At 37.4% G+C, this 15,692-nt stretch overlaps 1 protein-coding gene across 2 annotated transcripts; it reads right to left on the reverse strand.

Annotated features, from left to right (window-relative positions):
* Positions 1-3,077: 3,077 nt before the first annotated feature.
* Positions 3,078-12,717, reverse strand: LOC112576175 (hillarin-like). Of its 2 annotated transcripts, none has more exons than XM_025258452.1 (11): positions 12,690-12,717; positions 10,952-11,009; positions 9,741-9,856; positions 9,131-9,358; positions 8,752-8,970; positions 7,943-8,299; positions 7,113-7,644; positions 5,938-6,100; positions 5,494-5,768; positions 4,005-4,184; positions 3,078-3,357 (listed from the first exon to the last, which is right to left on the reverse strand). In XM_025258452.1, exons 4-11 carry the CDS (start codon positions 9,238-9,240, stop codon positions 3,301-3,303), a joined length of 1,893 nt encoding a protein of 630 aa, XP_025114237.1. In that variant the 5' UTR covers positions 9,241-9,358; positions 9,741-9,856; positions 10,952-11,009; positions 12,690-12,717; the 3' UTR covers positions 3,078-3,300. The 2 variants fall into 2 exon arrangements, with proteins under 2 accessions (XP_025114237.1, XP_025114236.1); XM_025258451.1 differs by lacking the exon at positions 12,690-12,717 and adding an exon at positions 11,207-11,235.
* Positions 12,718-15,692: the final 2,975 nt, after the last annotated feature.

A 15,692-nucleotide genomic window follows, 5' to 3' on the forward strand; every position in this document is an offset into this window, starting at 1 on the left:
GTGTCAGGGACGAGTTCAATTCACACTTTCACACTACTCGCACTCACTGTACGCACACGTCCCCTTACGTGTTCTTTCATTCACAAATCACATAGATTTGTCGTGAGCAACAAAACTTTTATATCAGTCAACATTAAACACACACACACGATACTGTGAACTAGATATATAAAGTCTGTAGGTCTTCCACGCCGCGGCCTGTAAATCAAAGCTGTCGTATGTTTTTGAATATTTCGTTAAAGTCTTAGTTACTCACACCGCACTGCCTGAAGAGAACGTCTGTGCAACCCAAAAATAAAACGTCCTGGTAAATTCCTCCCTTTCCCTGGTTCAGAAGTTGTGCAGTCTTGGTAACACTTGGCTGATATCCACAAACAAAACTCTTAGGGGAAACCACATTCACGTTCCGGTTCTTAATAAGTAAGTGCTGACTTGGCAGACACCTAGTCGACGACTAAGAATATATTCTCTGGGATCAACACACAAGATCCAAAGCGAATACCACGAATATATTCCCTGGGATCAACACATAAGATACAAAGCGAACACCACGAATAAATTCTCTGGGATCGACACATAAGATCCAAAGCGGACACCACACACTTTCAGTCCTCCTCTCTTCACTGCCCACAGCCGTCTGCTTCCTTCCAAATAATTTTCACGCTACGTCCCTCTAAAATTACGTCATAAAATGACGTCGGGTTCTGACGCGAAACACAACGCAACAAAAACACTCTCATACTGGTAAGGGCAATAATCCCTGACAACAACAGACAGGGGCAACAACCCCCTGTTCCTAACATTCCTCCCCTCTTACAAAAAAAAATGTTCACATTTTTGCTAACTGTACTACTATATTTCTCACTACAATACTAAGGAGTTTCACACTTTTGCTGTACCACTTTAGCTCTCACTACAATGTTATGGAATGTCACATTTTTGCTGTACCTCTCATTTTCTCACTACAATGCTGAAGAATTTCACATTTTTGCTGTACCACTCTATCTCCCACTACAATACTAAGGAATTTCTTGATCTGTCCCCGTTCGTGACAAGGCGTCTGCTAATCTGTTGTTAGTTCCCTTAATAGGTTCAATGTCAAATTTGAATTCTTGCAGGGCTAAAGCCCATCTCATTATTCGTGCATTTTTATACGGAGTGGAGGTGAGGAAGGTGAGGGGTTTGTGAGCTGTAAAAAGAACAAACTGTCTGCCGTACAGATAGCGAGACAGTTTCAGAGCAGCCCAGACGATCGCTAAACATTCCCTCTCTGCGGTACTATACCGTGCCTCTCTGTCCAATAGTTTGCGACTGGTGTACATGACTGGAAAGAGGGCATCGTCGTGTTGTTGCAGTAACATCGCCCCTAGCCCCACAGCGCTGGCATCGGCTTGTAGCATGAAGGGCAATGCAAAGTCCGGCAACCGCAGGATGGGAAAGCTGGATAAGAGAAATAGAATTCTCTCTAGTTTCGCCTGACACTCTGTAGTCCAATGTATCGAGCGTGGACTGGTTCCTCTTACCAATTCTGATATGGGCGCCATTATTTTGGAAAAGTCGGCGATGTATCGCCGATAATATCCTATGAGCCCTAGCAGTGATCTCACTTGCTTCTTGGTTTGTGGCGTTTTAAGGTCTAATATCTTCTGGACAAGTACACGGTCGGGTCTCATGACACCTTGGCCAATCTGGTGTCCTAGGTAGAGTATCTGAGGATATCCATAGTAGATCTTTGAAGGCCTGGCTGTCAGTTGATATTGTGATAGTGTGGACATTATTTCATTTAGGTGGGATAAATGGTCATCCCATGAATCACTCCCTATGAGTAAGTCGTCAAAGAAGTGGTATGTAGAAAATCTTTCTAAGTTTAGCAAGCGCATGGCGCGCGCAAAAGTGGCTGGAGCTGTCACCAGACCAAAAGGCATTCTGGTCCACTGGAAGAGTCCTTTCGTGGTTTGAAAGGCTGTCATGCCGATCTTCTTGTCTGACTGGTATTTGCCAATATCCTTTAGGCAGGTGAATATTGGTAAAGAATTTGGCTGAGGCGAGTTTAACGTAGACCGCCGCTGTGTCCGGAATTGGCTCGGCATCGAACTGAGTTATCTGATTGAGTGACCTGTAGTCGACGCAAAAGCGTATCGAGTCGTTTTTCTTCTTAATCAGGAGAACGGGGGAAGAATAGGGGGATATGGATGGCTCAATCACCCCGAGTTTTAACATAGCGTCCACTTCCGCCTCTATCTGTTGTTGAAGAGCAAATGGCACTGGGTAAGGACGCTGTCGTATCACCTTGTCCTGTGTTAATTTTATTTCATGTTCGATAGCTCCCTGGGCGGGCTGTCAGAACGTCTTGATAATGACTGAACAGCTTCTGTAAAGCTTTTAAAGCTTTTTATGAACACTCTCATACTGGTAAGGGCAATAATTTCTGACTAACAACAGAGAGGGACAACAACCCCCTGTTGCTAACATTACACCAATACCACTTCACTTCTTTGTAGTCGCACTGTGTCAAGTGATGACTGAATTTTGTAGCTGGCGATCTAGAAATGTGAACAATTTCAAAGAGTGGTGCAGAGTAGTTTAAAAGGATTAAGTAACACTCTATGAAAGATGATTTCCCATGTCTGGGTGCCTTCTGAATTTCATATACATGCCTACAGATGACATGACAGCACACACTGAGAAAGTCAACAACGGATATACGAAAATCCTCGATAAAGTGTTAAGGCAAGACACAGCAAAGAAATTGAACAAAAATCTAAATTTTCAGCCATTTTACGATGATCGCATGTTATGAATGTTCAGCATGTCATCAAGTGATTTTTAATAAGACAATGTAGGTACTTTGTATATTGTGTTACTAAGAAAAGTGTTATATTTGGTCATGATGCACATAGATTCAGCAAAAGCAATGTTTGGCACATTGCTACACAGTCTTTAAAAAAAAAACTTAGTCACATCACACCACACTAGCAAAAATACGATTCATTTATCTTTGAATCAAAAGAACTTTGATGGCTAATGGAAATTTTTACACGCAGCTAGAACTAGATGCTAAGTTAGAAAAAAAAGGGTTATACATGCTTAATAGACATGCTTAAATAAGCGACTTCGTGAATGATATAGGGAAGTACTGATGTTTACAGTAGAAAACAAATGAAATAAATTCTACTGTAATTTTACATCATACATGTTACTTTATCATTTTCTGTACAACATTAAATGTAAATTGTTTTGGAGGATGTGAGTTTAGAGCCACAGCCTTGTCTTTTACCCTAGTCCTTGGTTTTGACTAAACTAGTTGCTTTTTGTACACTTTTCTCTGGATCGGAAGGACTTCACCCTGTTCAGGCACTGCAAACATCAACAATGACATTCATGTAGTTGAAACCACTTATGACACAATGTATAGAACATTGCATTTAAACACCTGACTTAGTTTGAAAGTAAAGCATGAAAATGTTTTTAAGAACACAAAAAGCAAAGTTGGAAGTGTATAAAATATACGAAAATGTTGCCATAGCGCCACCAATTCCAATATGCCCAGATGGCATCAAGCAGAACCAGCTAAATTCTATTAATTTCAGACAGTGGTCCAGGCAAAAAAATTTCGGAATTTATTGGATTTTTAGACTCATTCATACTATTCCTTAATAAAATAATTTACAGCTTAAGAGACAAAAGGTATATGTTTGTATATGTGTAAGTTTCTTACTCTCAATTTGTATAAAGCATAAGTGAATTAAAAGCTGCTAGCAAGTTTTCTGAATCAGTCTAATAAAACGGTTACACTTTATTCCTCAGACATTTCTGTAGCCGCTTCTATGTGTTTATAATTCTAGTTCTTTTAAGATATAATTATACAAGAGATTTGACAGTGAAAACAGTATTTAATGGACAACTTTAACCAAGGATCTATGCAGTTGTTATACAGTGTATATAGTAATCTAATAAATTTAACTACTAGGATTAGTAATCCTGCTATTGTCTAATATACTTACCCATAAATAAAGAGTCCTGTGGAATTTATCGCCGTGAAAACTTCCATCACATCTCATCAATTTTTCTTCTGCTAGATCCACCTGCTCTCGGGTCAACACAGAGTCGTCAAATGTTATCAGTGTTTCGTGTAGTTGATTGGCGGTTATTTGGTTCATTTTTGTCCATATCTTTTGCCACGTCTGCACATTATCAAAGTTTGTTAATATTGCTACACAATAATGCTCCAAGAATTGAACAATGTGCTTAACATGACTGGCACACTGATGACAACGAAAACATTAATGTGTACTTTGTGGGGGGTGCGTTTTTGTGTTTAACATGATGTAAGATATTACTTCTTGTTGTGTATTAACCTTAATGTGGAGGTAACAATCGCCTCAAGTAGGGTGTCGGGTGAAGTGTTTACTAGCCAGAGACCTATTATGTACGAAATGGGGGCTTCTGTGCCATCGCAGAAGTGTAATATGAGGTAGGAGAGCTGAGGTGTTACAAGTGCCAAGAGCGACCAGCAGAGGTGTCAATGATGCCTATGAAGAGTGACGCCTCAGGGGCTCCCACACCTGTCCGCCTGATTCACGGGGAGTGGGGGTTAGTCACCTGTCCACCAAACTGCATCGTGAACCCACAAAAACGACAGCTTTAACATCAGAGCTCAGTTAATATGCGTGTGAGAGTGAATGGTAGATTTAGAGAGAGGTAATAGCACTGGAATAGTGGAAGCACGCTTAGCTCGGATGGTACTGGGTCTTCCCCTAGACGAGTCTTTCTATTGAATGTATTCGTGTGCTTTTTACGTTTCCCTACGCCTCGGCCACAGCCAAGCGAGCGTGGTGCCTTACTGGTATACGTGCCACTCACAGCCATGCGAACCATTGTTGTGGTTTTTTTACTTATAAAACACGTTATTTTGCCCTTAAAATGCATAATTACGATAGTTTAGACATTTCTGAAAACAGGAATCTTCCTTGAATATGAAAGGAAGTTTAGGTATTTACCCAAACTGCTTTTTTCCTTTGGAAACATGGCGAGTCTGATGATGAAAGGGAGTTGGAGGTGGGAGATAATGACGATGACAAAGAAGAGTGCATCGACGTAGACAACAACACAATTTTAGAGGGGGTGACGAAGAATTACTTCACGAAACGAATTTACAGATTAAGTTCATAGGTGAAGCAGACGAGCCCGAGGAGTACAATACAAAATCGACAGCCATCCTTGCACGAACTTGTATTATTGGACTGTAGACCAAAACCTTAGCAAACGAGCATTCCTGCTAGCATCGGTAGAGATCGGACTAATGGTATCTCGTTCTTAAGTGTTAAGAGCAAGCTCCTTAGGAGTGCGAGCATGTTTGTGCATTAATTATTATTATTATATAAAAGGTTAAGTATATATAAAAATGTTTTACATAAATATGCATATATCTATTGTAATGTTGTACACTTTAGACTTTTAAGAACATTATACCTACATTAACGTTTTACTTACACTTAGTTCTGATTGGTTTTCTCCGAGTAGGATGAAGACAGCAAATAGGACATTAATCGCGTCGTCAGAAGATTTGAAAATATTCACTTCGTCACCCGTTAACAACTGCCCCTCCCTGTGGTTTTGTAGGAACTCTTCCAGATTCCAGTATAGCTGTTGGGTGTGCTTGAACCAAAACTTTTCTCGCGCCTCTTTACCGACACAGGTATTAGCTATTTTAATAAGACATTCTTCCATCTCTTTCAGCTTTTGATTGTAAAGCGTTTTTTCCATTTCTGCACAGAGAGATGTGTACACAAATGCATAAATATTTACATCTCTACGCGCATTATGCCCTAATAGCTCCATGTTAAATTTACAAGTGTTCTGAAATCCTATTTTTTATAATCAAACTATATAAAACATCCAAATACCTTGTTTACACTTAGCATTTTATTTTCGTACCTTCTTTACACAATGCCCATAATGCTGTCTTGGCCTTCTCTATCTCTCCTTTGTCTTGAAACTTTGTAGCTATGAAGTCTTCAAGTGCACGATTTAGACGATCCAAATTTTTCCCCTGCATAGCAGCGAGCAGCTCCTCTCGTACACCCTTGTACCTTGCTTCCTGCACATGTATTGTTTGTTTTATTACTGAGACTTTAATGCCAGCCATCTTGATGCCACGTGCATCCCTCTCAAACAGCTTAGTATCATCGTTTCAGACGAAAACGTGACCTCTTCATATTATTGTAAATTTTGCAGTAAAAGACAAATGGCTCATCAGAAGAAGACAAATTGTTTTGTTTACCAAGCATTTTTTGTGAATATTAAAAGTACACTAAAATATGTAATAGAACACGAAATACTATATCACTTAAGTGTCTAAGAAGGACGATTTAGTTATCAATCACATTTTTCGTACTTCCACAAAAAAACCTATTGCCTTCAGCAAGAATTTAGGCTTCCTTGCGGCTTTGTGTTGTAGAATTTTAAATCTTGAATCTCTGTACTACACGCTTTAGAAGTGAGTAAGTAAAGTTGTCTTGTAGCTCAAATACTGTGCGTTGTGACAGAATCTTGAGCATACAAATGCGTAAGCACAATATGAGCTTGGAAATAATGGAAAACAGGAAATAATGATGGCAAATTAAAAGATTAAGAGATTGGGTGTTTTCCCGAAAGAGGGGAGTTTTAACACTAGCCCGTATAGCATTGAAGGTGGTAAGAGTGTGGTGCCAGACGAAGAAAAAGAGCTTCTACCAAATATACCTCATCTTAGATATAACACATACGATCTGCATGAGCAGACAGGTGTCTTTGAGCAAGGCCAGGAAGGCACAGTAGGTGTCGTTTTTGTGCTGGGTACAAGTGTGAACTGGAAGCAAACTCAGCTAACGACAAAGAGATGACGCGACTGTTAAAATGGTCTGAAATCTTTGACCTGACGAAGCTCCAGAAAGCGGATGTTAAGTGCTTAGAGCTATCATGTCTGAACATATAGGTCATCAGGTTTGATACCCGTATGGTACAGTCGATCCATATTTCAGGAACGGGTAGTTAACTTTTTATTAGGAAACGTTAAGCAGAGAGAGAGAGAGAGAGGAGATGGGTACACCATTACCAAAACGATTACACACCTGCCAAGAGTAGTCGCTGGTCAGCAAGTAGTTTAACATGATCTTGTCCTTGACTGTTCTGCTGACTTTGTCTGATTTTATGGCCTCAATTTCAAGAGAATATTCAGGTGATGGGTCATCTGCCGGCAGTTTAACATTAACGGTCGCCCTGTTATTGTCTCTTCCCACACTAACGTTGTTCCGCAGTTGCTCTGGTGTTCGCGTGTTGTGGAGCAGTCTTGCTGAAACATCGTCTTCGGAAGGAACATTGAAGCTGATGTTGATCTTCTCGCCACTTTTCACTTGTACAGTCCCTTCTTTGTGAGAAGGCTTTGATAAGCCAAATTTTAATGCTGTCTCAGTAAATCCATATTGATTCTGAGGTTGGGGTGGGAACGGTCGTATCTCAGGTTCCACATAATCGCAGACGATACCAAATTCCATTAGGTTGCACTCGTACCCAGCCTGGTTAACGACAGCCAGTACCAGTTTATATGTTCCAGTAACTGGAAGTCTCATCATAATTGATTCCTTTCTCAAACCTTGATTCGCCCTGTTAAACATTAATGATTAATTCAATAAGCTGGAAAAATTATTTTCAGAAGTGAAAAATTATTTCACTGGATACAGAGAATTTGCATGCGTCGGACACCTGCTTTACGGCGTCTAGAATTATATCGCTACCCATAAAGAACTTAAAATATTTGCCTTTCGCTTCTCAACAGAAATATGCAATGTCCTCAGCATTTAAAGTTTATTTAATTTTAAGATTTATTTTGACGAAGAAAATGTTTTATTTCTCGACCATAACTGTGATACTGTTAACAAGGTTTTAAAAAGTACATTCTTACATGGTTACATAGCGATCCATTTGAAACTCTTGCGGAAATTTACTCTCCGAACAACTTTGATCGAAAAACAGTTGATATTTAAGTTTTGAATCTGCTTCTGGGCTGGACAGGTCGACAAAACAGCGTCCAGCTTCAGTCTTTATTTGACCAGTCAAAGGTCTAATCAGAATCCACCCAGATGAGAAATATGACTGCGAGAAATAAGGCGAAGCAAAAAAGTTTTCTTCTGTCCATGGCTCAGTCAAAAGCTGCTTCTCACTGTCATCTGGATAACACATGTATTTCAGCACTTCGGGGTCAGTCAGGAAAAAAAATTCATTGACGTGGGTTACCAGTTCTCCATCACTTGCTTTGAACCTAAACAAGTACAAATTCAAAATTGCAAGCCTACAATAATCTTTATTTTAATGGCTGAACAAAATATTAATATGCAAAACTGTAATGAAGCTAAGTGCATCTAAAGAGACAAGATATTGAAATAAAGAGGAAAAATTAGCTAGTCGCCGATGTATATTGTGCATTCCTCATGCCATTCCTATACGTCTTATGAACTCAAAATTACTTATTTTTCTGAAGCTAGCATGAAAACTTAGGATTGTTAAAATAACCGGTAGGAATCGAATAAGAAAAGGATATTATTTATGCAATACTTGAATAAGGATGTTTTAAAACTAAGTGAAAGTATGCAGTCCAACTTTGTTCCCATCCACGACACTCAAACGGAACACATTTTCATGACAATACAGTTGAAAGGCTTATGGGATAATTGAAAGACTCAGTATATTTCTCATGAAGATAATTTAAACTACTTTGTTCTGAAGGCCTGTCCACAATCTTCAACCAGCATCCAGTTTTCCTTTTGGTGGCCTTTTGATGCAACAAAGGCCCAGTGAGGGAACACGAACCGCCAGCTGCTAGCCACGTAAACAACTGCCCAGATGTTTTCTAGTTTGATGTTCTTGTTAGTAGTGTCGTAAGAAGTACTTTTCACCTGACCTTTCACAAGTATGCATGGAATTTTTGCGGCTCTGTAAATGAGACAAATGGATCTTTAACAAAATTCAGCTTCTCAAAAATGTAAAATAGTATAACAAAAAAGTGTACACTTTTGTGCACACGATTTAAAAATATTATGAAGATTAAGTAAGTTTAAGTTAAGTAAGATTAAATAAGTGACGCTAAACTTACCTGCACATCTTGACAAACAGTCTTCCAATGAAGAACGGATGTTCACATGCTCTTTTTAAGTAAAATCTCGGACTGTCCTCATCTGTGATGATTTCTGTCATTTTCGACATCCGATTTCTTGAGCACCCATCCAAGAGAAAATGGCCTTACTTGTGGAGATTCGGACGTCAAATGACTGGTGAGGTGTTGAACAAGTTCGTTGAAACTTTCTTTTAATGAATCGGGTGCCTGAAACATATAAAATCCACACATAAAATAGAAAATAGAAAAACAAAAAAAGAAATTAAATGGCTGAAAAAATTAAAAAGGTCAAATAAAAGACATACATATATACCAAGTTGAATATATTGATTGACAGAAAACATGAACATGCAACGAAGCATACACGCGAGCGAGCGCGAAAAAAAATATATATACACAAACAAAAACACACATAAACATACTCACATAGCACATCCACAGAACCAGATATACAAAGTAAATGTGTTTGTGCATATGGTCAATAAAACGTTCTTATTCCTGAAATAGCATGTAGTTTGTATTAATTTCTACACGATCAGTACATTTGGTGTCACTGCTAGCTGTTATCAGTAAATTTTCTTGGTGATACCGATTCGGCTGTCTCATCGACTTTCCGTAAAGTCTTCATCTTGAAGGAGTTTCTCCTTGGTGGTCTTGGTGACACAGACGTGGGTACCACTCTTCGGGCTCCATAAGCTTCTGATCCTAAAAAAAAAAGACTAAATAAATCTATAAAAAAATACACGACTGAATAAATGACATTCATTAGTCACTGTCAGGCTGTGCTTTCGCTAGTGTTCAATGTCCACTGGCTTTGTGTGTTCTCTACTGCCTTTCCGATTGAAAGTTTTTTTTCTTTTTCTTTATCATTAACCATTTAAATTGTCATAACAGTATTGTAGTCTAAAACGGAAGTTATTTCATATTTGTACACACAAATGTTTTAATGACTAAATTTTCTGGGGGTATTCCAGTTTCTCCCAATAGTGCGAAATCACTGCAAGGTGGAAGCACTCTCCTACTAAATCAAACCTACTAAACAACAAGCTTTTATATTGTACTCGATGCAGAATCTGTTCTTAGGCTAACCTGGAAACGATAATTATTGTCATTAGTTATTGGACAAGTCAATGTCATTATCAACATCAGTTAAAGAAAGCGTATCTCATCTGCTTACTATACAGTACATTAAGTCCAGATAAATAACCAGCATTGAAATTATTGATAATGGATGCAGCTAAATTTTTATGATTGGCTCTAAAGATGGTGATTAGTTTTTGTTATTTTGATTGATTATTTATTCAGCCGAAATATTTCATTTTATTGCATTTTATTCATTTTATTACTGTTTTAATGCTACCAGATGGTAATCTCTAATGATGTTGCATTTAAAAGAGAAAGCAAGAGAAATCAAGCTGCAGCCAACGACAGAAGTGACTTATGCTGCCCCTGTAAACTTTGAGGGCAACCGGCGTCAGAGACCTTGTTCGGCGTGCATTCTTCAACAAAATAAATTCCAGCAGTCACCAGGACATCTGCACTCCAGTGCTCCAAGTGTCCAACATCTACGCTACCACACTGTAACTGCAGAGTCATCTAATATTCCACAGGTGGTAAAAGATTTTAAACCGATTTTGTCTTCTTTGAAATGAAGGACAACAAAGCGGTCAGTAATTCATTGTTGCGTACTGACCATTTCCAAATTATGTTTTTCTTTTAATTTTCCAGCAACAATTAGCCCACACTCAAAATTGAACATGCCACACAAAAGATTAAAAGAAAATTCGCATTGTATCTGACCTGATTCATTGTGAATTCTTTTAAAATCCGTCCTAAAGTGGCCAGTCTGGATTCAAATCTGAAAAAATATATTTTGTATTGTCGTGGTAAGATTTAAAGAACAAAATATACTTTCGTCATTTGAAAGATTTACCATTTGTTAATAATATCCTTTACTGGAACCACTAACTAAATAACGAAGAAGAGGAAGAAGAACACAACAGGAAGATGAAGTCAACGTTTAAATAAAGAAATAAGACACAATACGGCAGTCACCAGTTTCTCATAAGAAGAATGCCTATGGAAAAACCCAAGTAGACATCAGCATGGAATAAGATTTACGATTACAAAGTAACATATTTAATCAGTTAGGGAGACGCCAATCAATGATAAGCAGTGGTAGAGCTAAATTCAACGTTTGTTGCTTCAACTCATTCTTCAACGGTATACCAAGTGAAGAAGCTGAAGCAGCACTGCATCCGATGAACAAGTGTTACAAAACGTTTTCTGGATGCCAGTATTTGTTGAAGTGAAATACCACGAATCAGGAACGCTGACGAAGTGCGGTGAATAAAAAGGCTTAGTGTACTAACCCAATAGAAGACCTCGAACGTTCGTATGTTTGCGAAGAGCTACTGCCCATGTGAACCCACCACCTACCCCGAATCTTAATTACGCTTCAAACCATTACCTGGGGCTGGGGTACATTACAAGATCATCGTAGAAAGTGGAAAAACTTGGTACTTACCACAAAGTCGGAAACGGAGTATATTCGACAAGAGTGATTAGTTAAAATATTATAATCTTGTTTAACAGTCGAGTTGTTCAATCAAAGTATTTTCCCCTTTTTTACAGGACAGACAATCCACAAACGTTATACTTCACTTTTACACTAGAATATTTAAGAAATACTGTTAAGATCTGAGGAGCTTGGTAGGTTACACTTCGCAGAATTTAGGTTAGGATATCATGAATTAAATCTTCATGAAGCATACAGAAGATACATTAATGTGACAAGGTCAAATACATGGATAAGATTAGAAAATAAAGATGAGGCCAAAACACGCTGTTTTTGTTCCCTTTAACGGGTTATATAAGACTAATTGTAATTGTTGGCAGTCACAAAACAATGGTTAAACAATTTATGAAAAGAAAGATTTGTTTAATGAAGCCCATCTATTGCCTATATGTAGCCATTCCTTCTAGAAAGCTTGTACTGCTAGCCACCTACGTACCTTCTACTCTTTAACTACAAAAGCAAATTATTGAAAAGATGAATTATTTAGCGTAGAAGGAACTAAAAATAATTTGAATTAAGAAATGGAAAAATTCTATTGGAATATAACCCACAAGTGAGAAAAACATGTTCACTCACGAGCCTTTGATACATTTAGGACATTTTTTCTCAGTCTTGTGACATTTTCTAGGTAAAATGACGAAATATGGTTTAAAATATTGTAATGAATAACTGAGGAATCATACTTCCATATAAATTTCTCTGTACTAAAATCCACTGACTCGTCTATGTGAAAGTAAGATTCGATCACGAGATCGAACGATGTGGTGTGTTTGCACCATCTGGAGGTGAACGCAAAATCTTCTACGTTATTGGGATTAACCCATATTGCGAACGTCTGATGAACAGATACTGGATCACCTTTAATCGTAGCAGTAGTGTGTAATTAGTTTATTAATACATGGTTTGTAGCAAAACATTAGATAAAAAAATGGAGCTAATAAATTAAAGACATGAGACTACTTGAATTTTCCGCACAAGGAGATGAAAAGCTATTTCACTCACAAGCCACGCTTTTTATAGGTTGTAGTTCATGATAGGTTATCTATGAGCCGCCTAGTTTAAGCGTAAAAACATACTGTACAGCTACTTTTAACTAACATAACATGTTACACTTTAGGTGAAACCTAATACAATTGACTTGAGCTGCACAGAAGGCCGAGCTGGCTATATAAACACCAATGCTTCGTCAAAATTGTTCTCGATTTCTTTGCCAACGCAGGCAGATTGTAAGTGACATCATATGTGCAGAATTTAAGACATTTGCAGTTAGTGTCATCATACCACCCAAAAATTAAAAAATTAGAATTGTCTTCACTTTTATTGCAAGATAAAACTAATCGATAATTATATTCCTTTCAAAAATACGTATCTTAATTTCATATTTTACTTCTGCAGGTCTTTACATCTCCAGCTCATGAAGCTCTGCGTTTTCAAAGATGTGTCACTGTCGTTCAAAAAAGTCTCTGTCCTTTCTGAGAAAATGAAAGAGAACGAAGATTTATCTTGTACTATTCGTTGAATCCAACAACGCTGTCCTGGGGTAACAAAGTGTATTTTGGGGAAGGCCAGGGTTATGGAACCCTTTCTTGAATCTTTATCATTATGATCTATTTATCACGTGTACCGTTAGGAGCTCGGCAGGCTGATTTGATAACGTGACCTAATACAAGATCATTAACTGATCCCGTTGTAATTGTTACACTATATGATATTAAAAAGTGCAGTACTGTGAAATGCAAGAAACAAAGTGTAGCGTGTATACTTGTTTTTCTTATTTATTGGTTATATTCCTGTCTTGTTTACTCGTAAGTTTCGATCCTAAGGTCTAAATACTTTAATAAATAAAACATTTGTAGCTTCAAACGTTCAATAAAGTATCAGGAATAAATTCTCTAGCAATGTAAAGTAATTGTAAATTCAATTAACAAATTCTTTAATTAAAAAAAAGATAACAGGGGAAAGACTTAAAGCGTAAACCATAAAAATAAATAAAACATTTTCAACAAGAAAAGCATACATTTTATACAGTTGATGTAAGCTGTAATATCTCAATCCCATTCATAACTAACGAAACAGAAATACTCCTTCCCTACAGAGGGCAAGGCAACAAGTACGCGGCCAATTTTAACGACTATAATACAAACTTCTGTGTTGGCAGGAAACTATAGACTGCAGGCAGTCCGTTAGGTTAGAATACTTTTAAAAATTAATTGCAGAGACTGTGTAGAATCGGTTTAGATACCACAACAAATAATAAATAAAATCAAAATATATTGTGTAACATTTTCTTCTAACACTACCACTGCAGTTTAAAAGGCACAATAAATTACTAAACAGAAATATAAGAATAAGTTGCCAACTGCGCATGTAATCAGGCTTCGTCGACCTTCAGATGCAAGAGTTTCAAGTTAACAGGTAGCATTGGACATTAGTTTAAAAATATTTATTCCTCCGCTAAGACTGTGACTTTTTGATGCCCCCCTTCCTGGGAGAATTAAAGATTTTCTCATTTAGTTAATAGACTGCATTATGATTGATTAGCCTTTAAAACAATGGTATATCTTATTTTTAGTTCAGTTACTAAAGTTCTTAACACGTCTACTTGTGCAACTTCCTGTTCCGAGAAAGCAGAAGAAAACGAAGATAAGTTTGAATGCAGCATACAGCGTCCGCAAGTGTCATTGGGGGTCGCGCAGATAAAACCACTTTACTTGGATTTTTAAACATATTTCACTATCGAATCAACGTGTCACTTTAAGCTAGAGATAGCAGCAGATGGTGCCTCACCTTAAGACTTCCCGTCTCAGGTGAGAAGCCAGACATAACTAAATCACACAACAAATAACAGTATTTAACGTTTGTTGGCTAACCTTTTTTAAATCCGGACATTTTGCTTCGTCTCGACCATAATTATTATTTTTATAAAATATTAAAATTTATAATATATATCTGAATGTATGATCTATGAAAACCCTTCTAGCGCATCAATAAAAGAAGAGCGAAAACATTTGACTGTTTACACGATTCAACAACCGAACGCGTTCTTTCTTCGATTCAGAAGTACCTTGGGTTCCTAATTATACAGCACTTTAGATCTTGGATTTGTGTTGAACTGTTGTATGATATCGGCATGCCAAAGATGCCTGTTCTCTGTTTAAAAAACTCTAAACTTGAATTAGAGTAAAAAGGTATTATTTTTTAGCGAGAAGACTGGGTTTTTTTTATTGGGATAACAACTTGAAAATAAAAAAGTGGAGTTTAATTTGATTGGAGTATAATGCTCACGAAAAGCTTAGCAGACGAGTTTTCGTGAAAGATATAACCACATACTGATTTTTTTACACACTTGGATTATTGTCACACTATGAGAAGTGTTCATAGGATAATTTGGCTATATAAACACTGAACGGATATACAATGCAAGGATTATCGGACTGAGAAATGTTTTTGTCTTCTATCTCCTTGAATGTTATAAATATGTTAACATAGTATCGATAACATATTAATACAATCATGTCGGTTAAATACGGATTCTATAGACAGGACCGATTAAAGTCATATGCAAGCAAAAATAATTCTGATCTACATAGATTGTTGAATAAAAAGGAATTATGAGAACCAAATTTTTCCAAAAAAAAAAAAAAAAAAAAAAATCATATCGGCCAATAACTAAAAGCACATGGAAGTCCTGCTGAAGAGTATAAACAATGAAAATCTTATTAAGTTATAATACTACTTAGAATTTCCCAGAGGTGAGATAAAGAATTTTGCTCTTAAATTCACTCAAGCCACGGCTATATAGATGGGTCCTGGCTAGACTTTAGATCATATGTTATCTCTGAAGAGTACGTCCTCTTTTAGTATAACATTTACCTAGGACTGGATATCCCTCTCTCACTGTTACAATATAAGACGTCACAAGCACCAACTTACATCACGCCGACCTACAGCCCTACATCCCAT

Source organism: Pomacea canaliculata, linkage group LG11 (assembly GCF_003073045.1).
Source record: "Pomacea canaliculata isolate SZHN2017 linkage group LG11, ASM307304v1, whole genome shotgun sequence".
Classification (NCBI taxonomy): Eukaryota; Metazoa; Mollusca; class Gastropoda; order Architaenioglossa; family Ampullariidae; genus Pomacea; species Pomacea canaliculata.

What these genes read in the sequence shown, in the direction of transcription:
- LOC112576175 (XM_025258452.1), bottom strand. Translation starts at nt 9,240, where the DNA reads ATGTCGAAAATGACAGAAATCATCACAGATGAGGACAGTCCGAGATTT. An exon ending in CTGTTTGTCAAGATGTGCAG is followed by an intron (nt 8,971 to 9,130) that starts GTAAGTTTAGCG and finishes TCTCATTTACAG; the next exon opens with AGCCGCAAAAATTCCATGCA. An exon ending in ATGGATCGCTATGTAACCAT is followed by an intron (nt 7,645 to 7,942) that starts GTAAGAATGTAC and finishes AATGTTTAACAG; the next exon opens with GGCGAATCAAGGTTTGAGAA.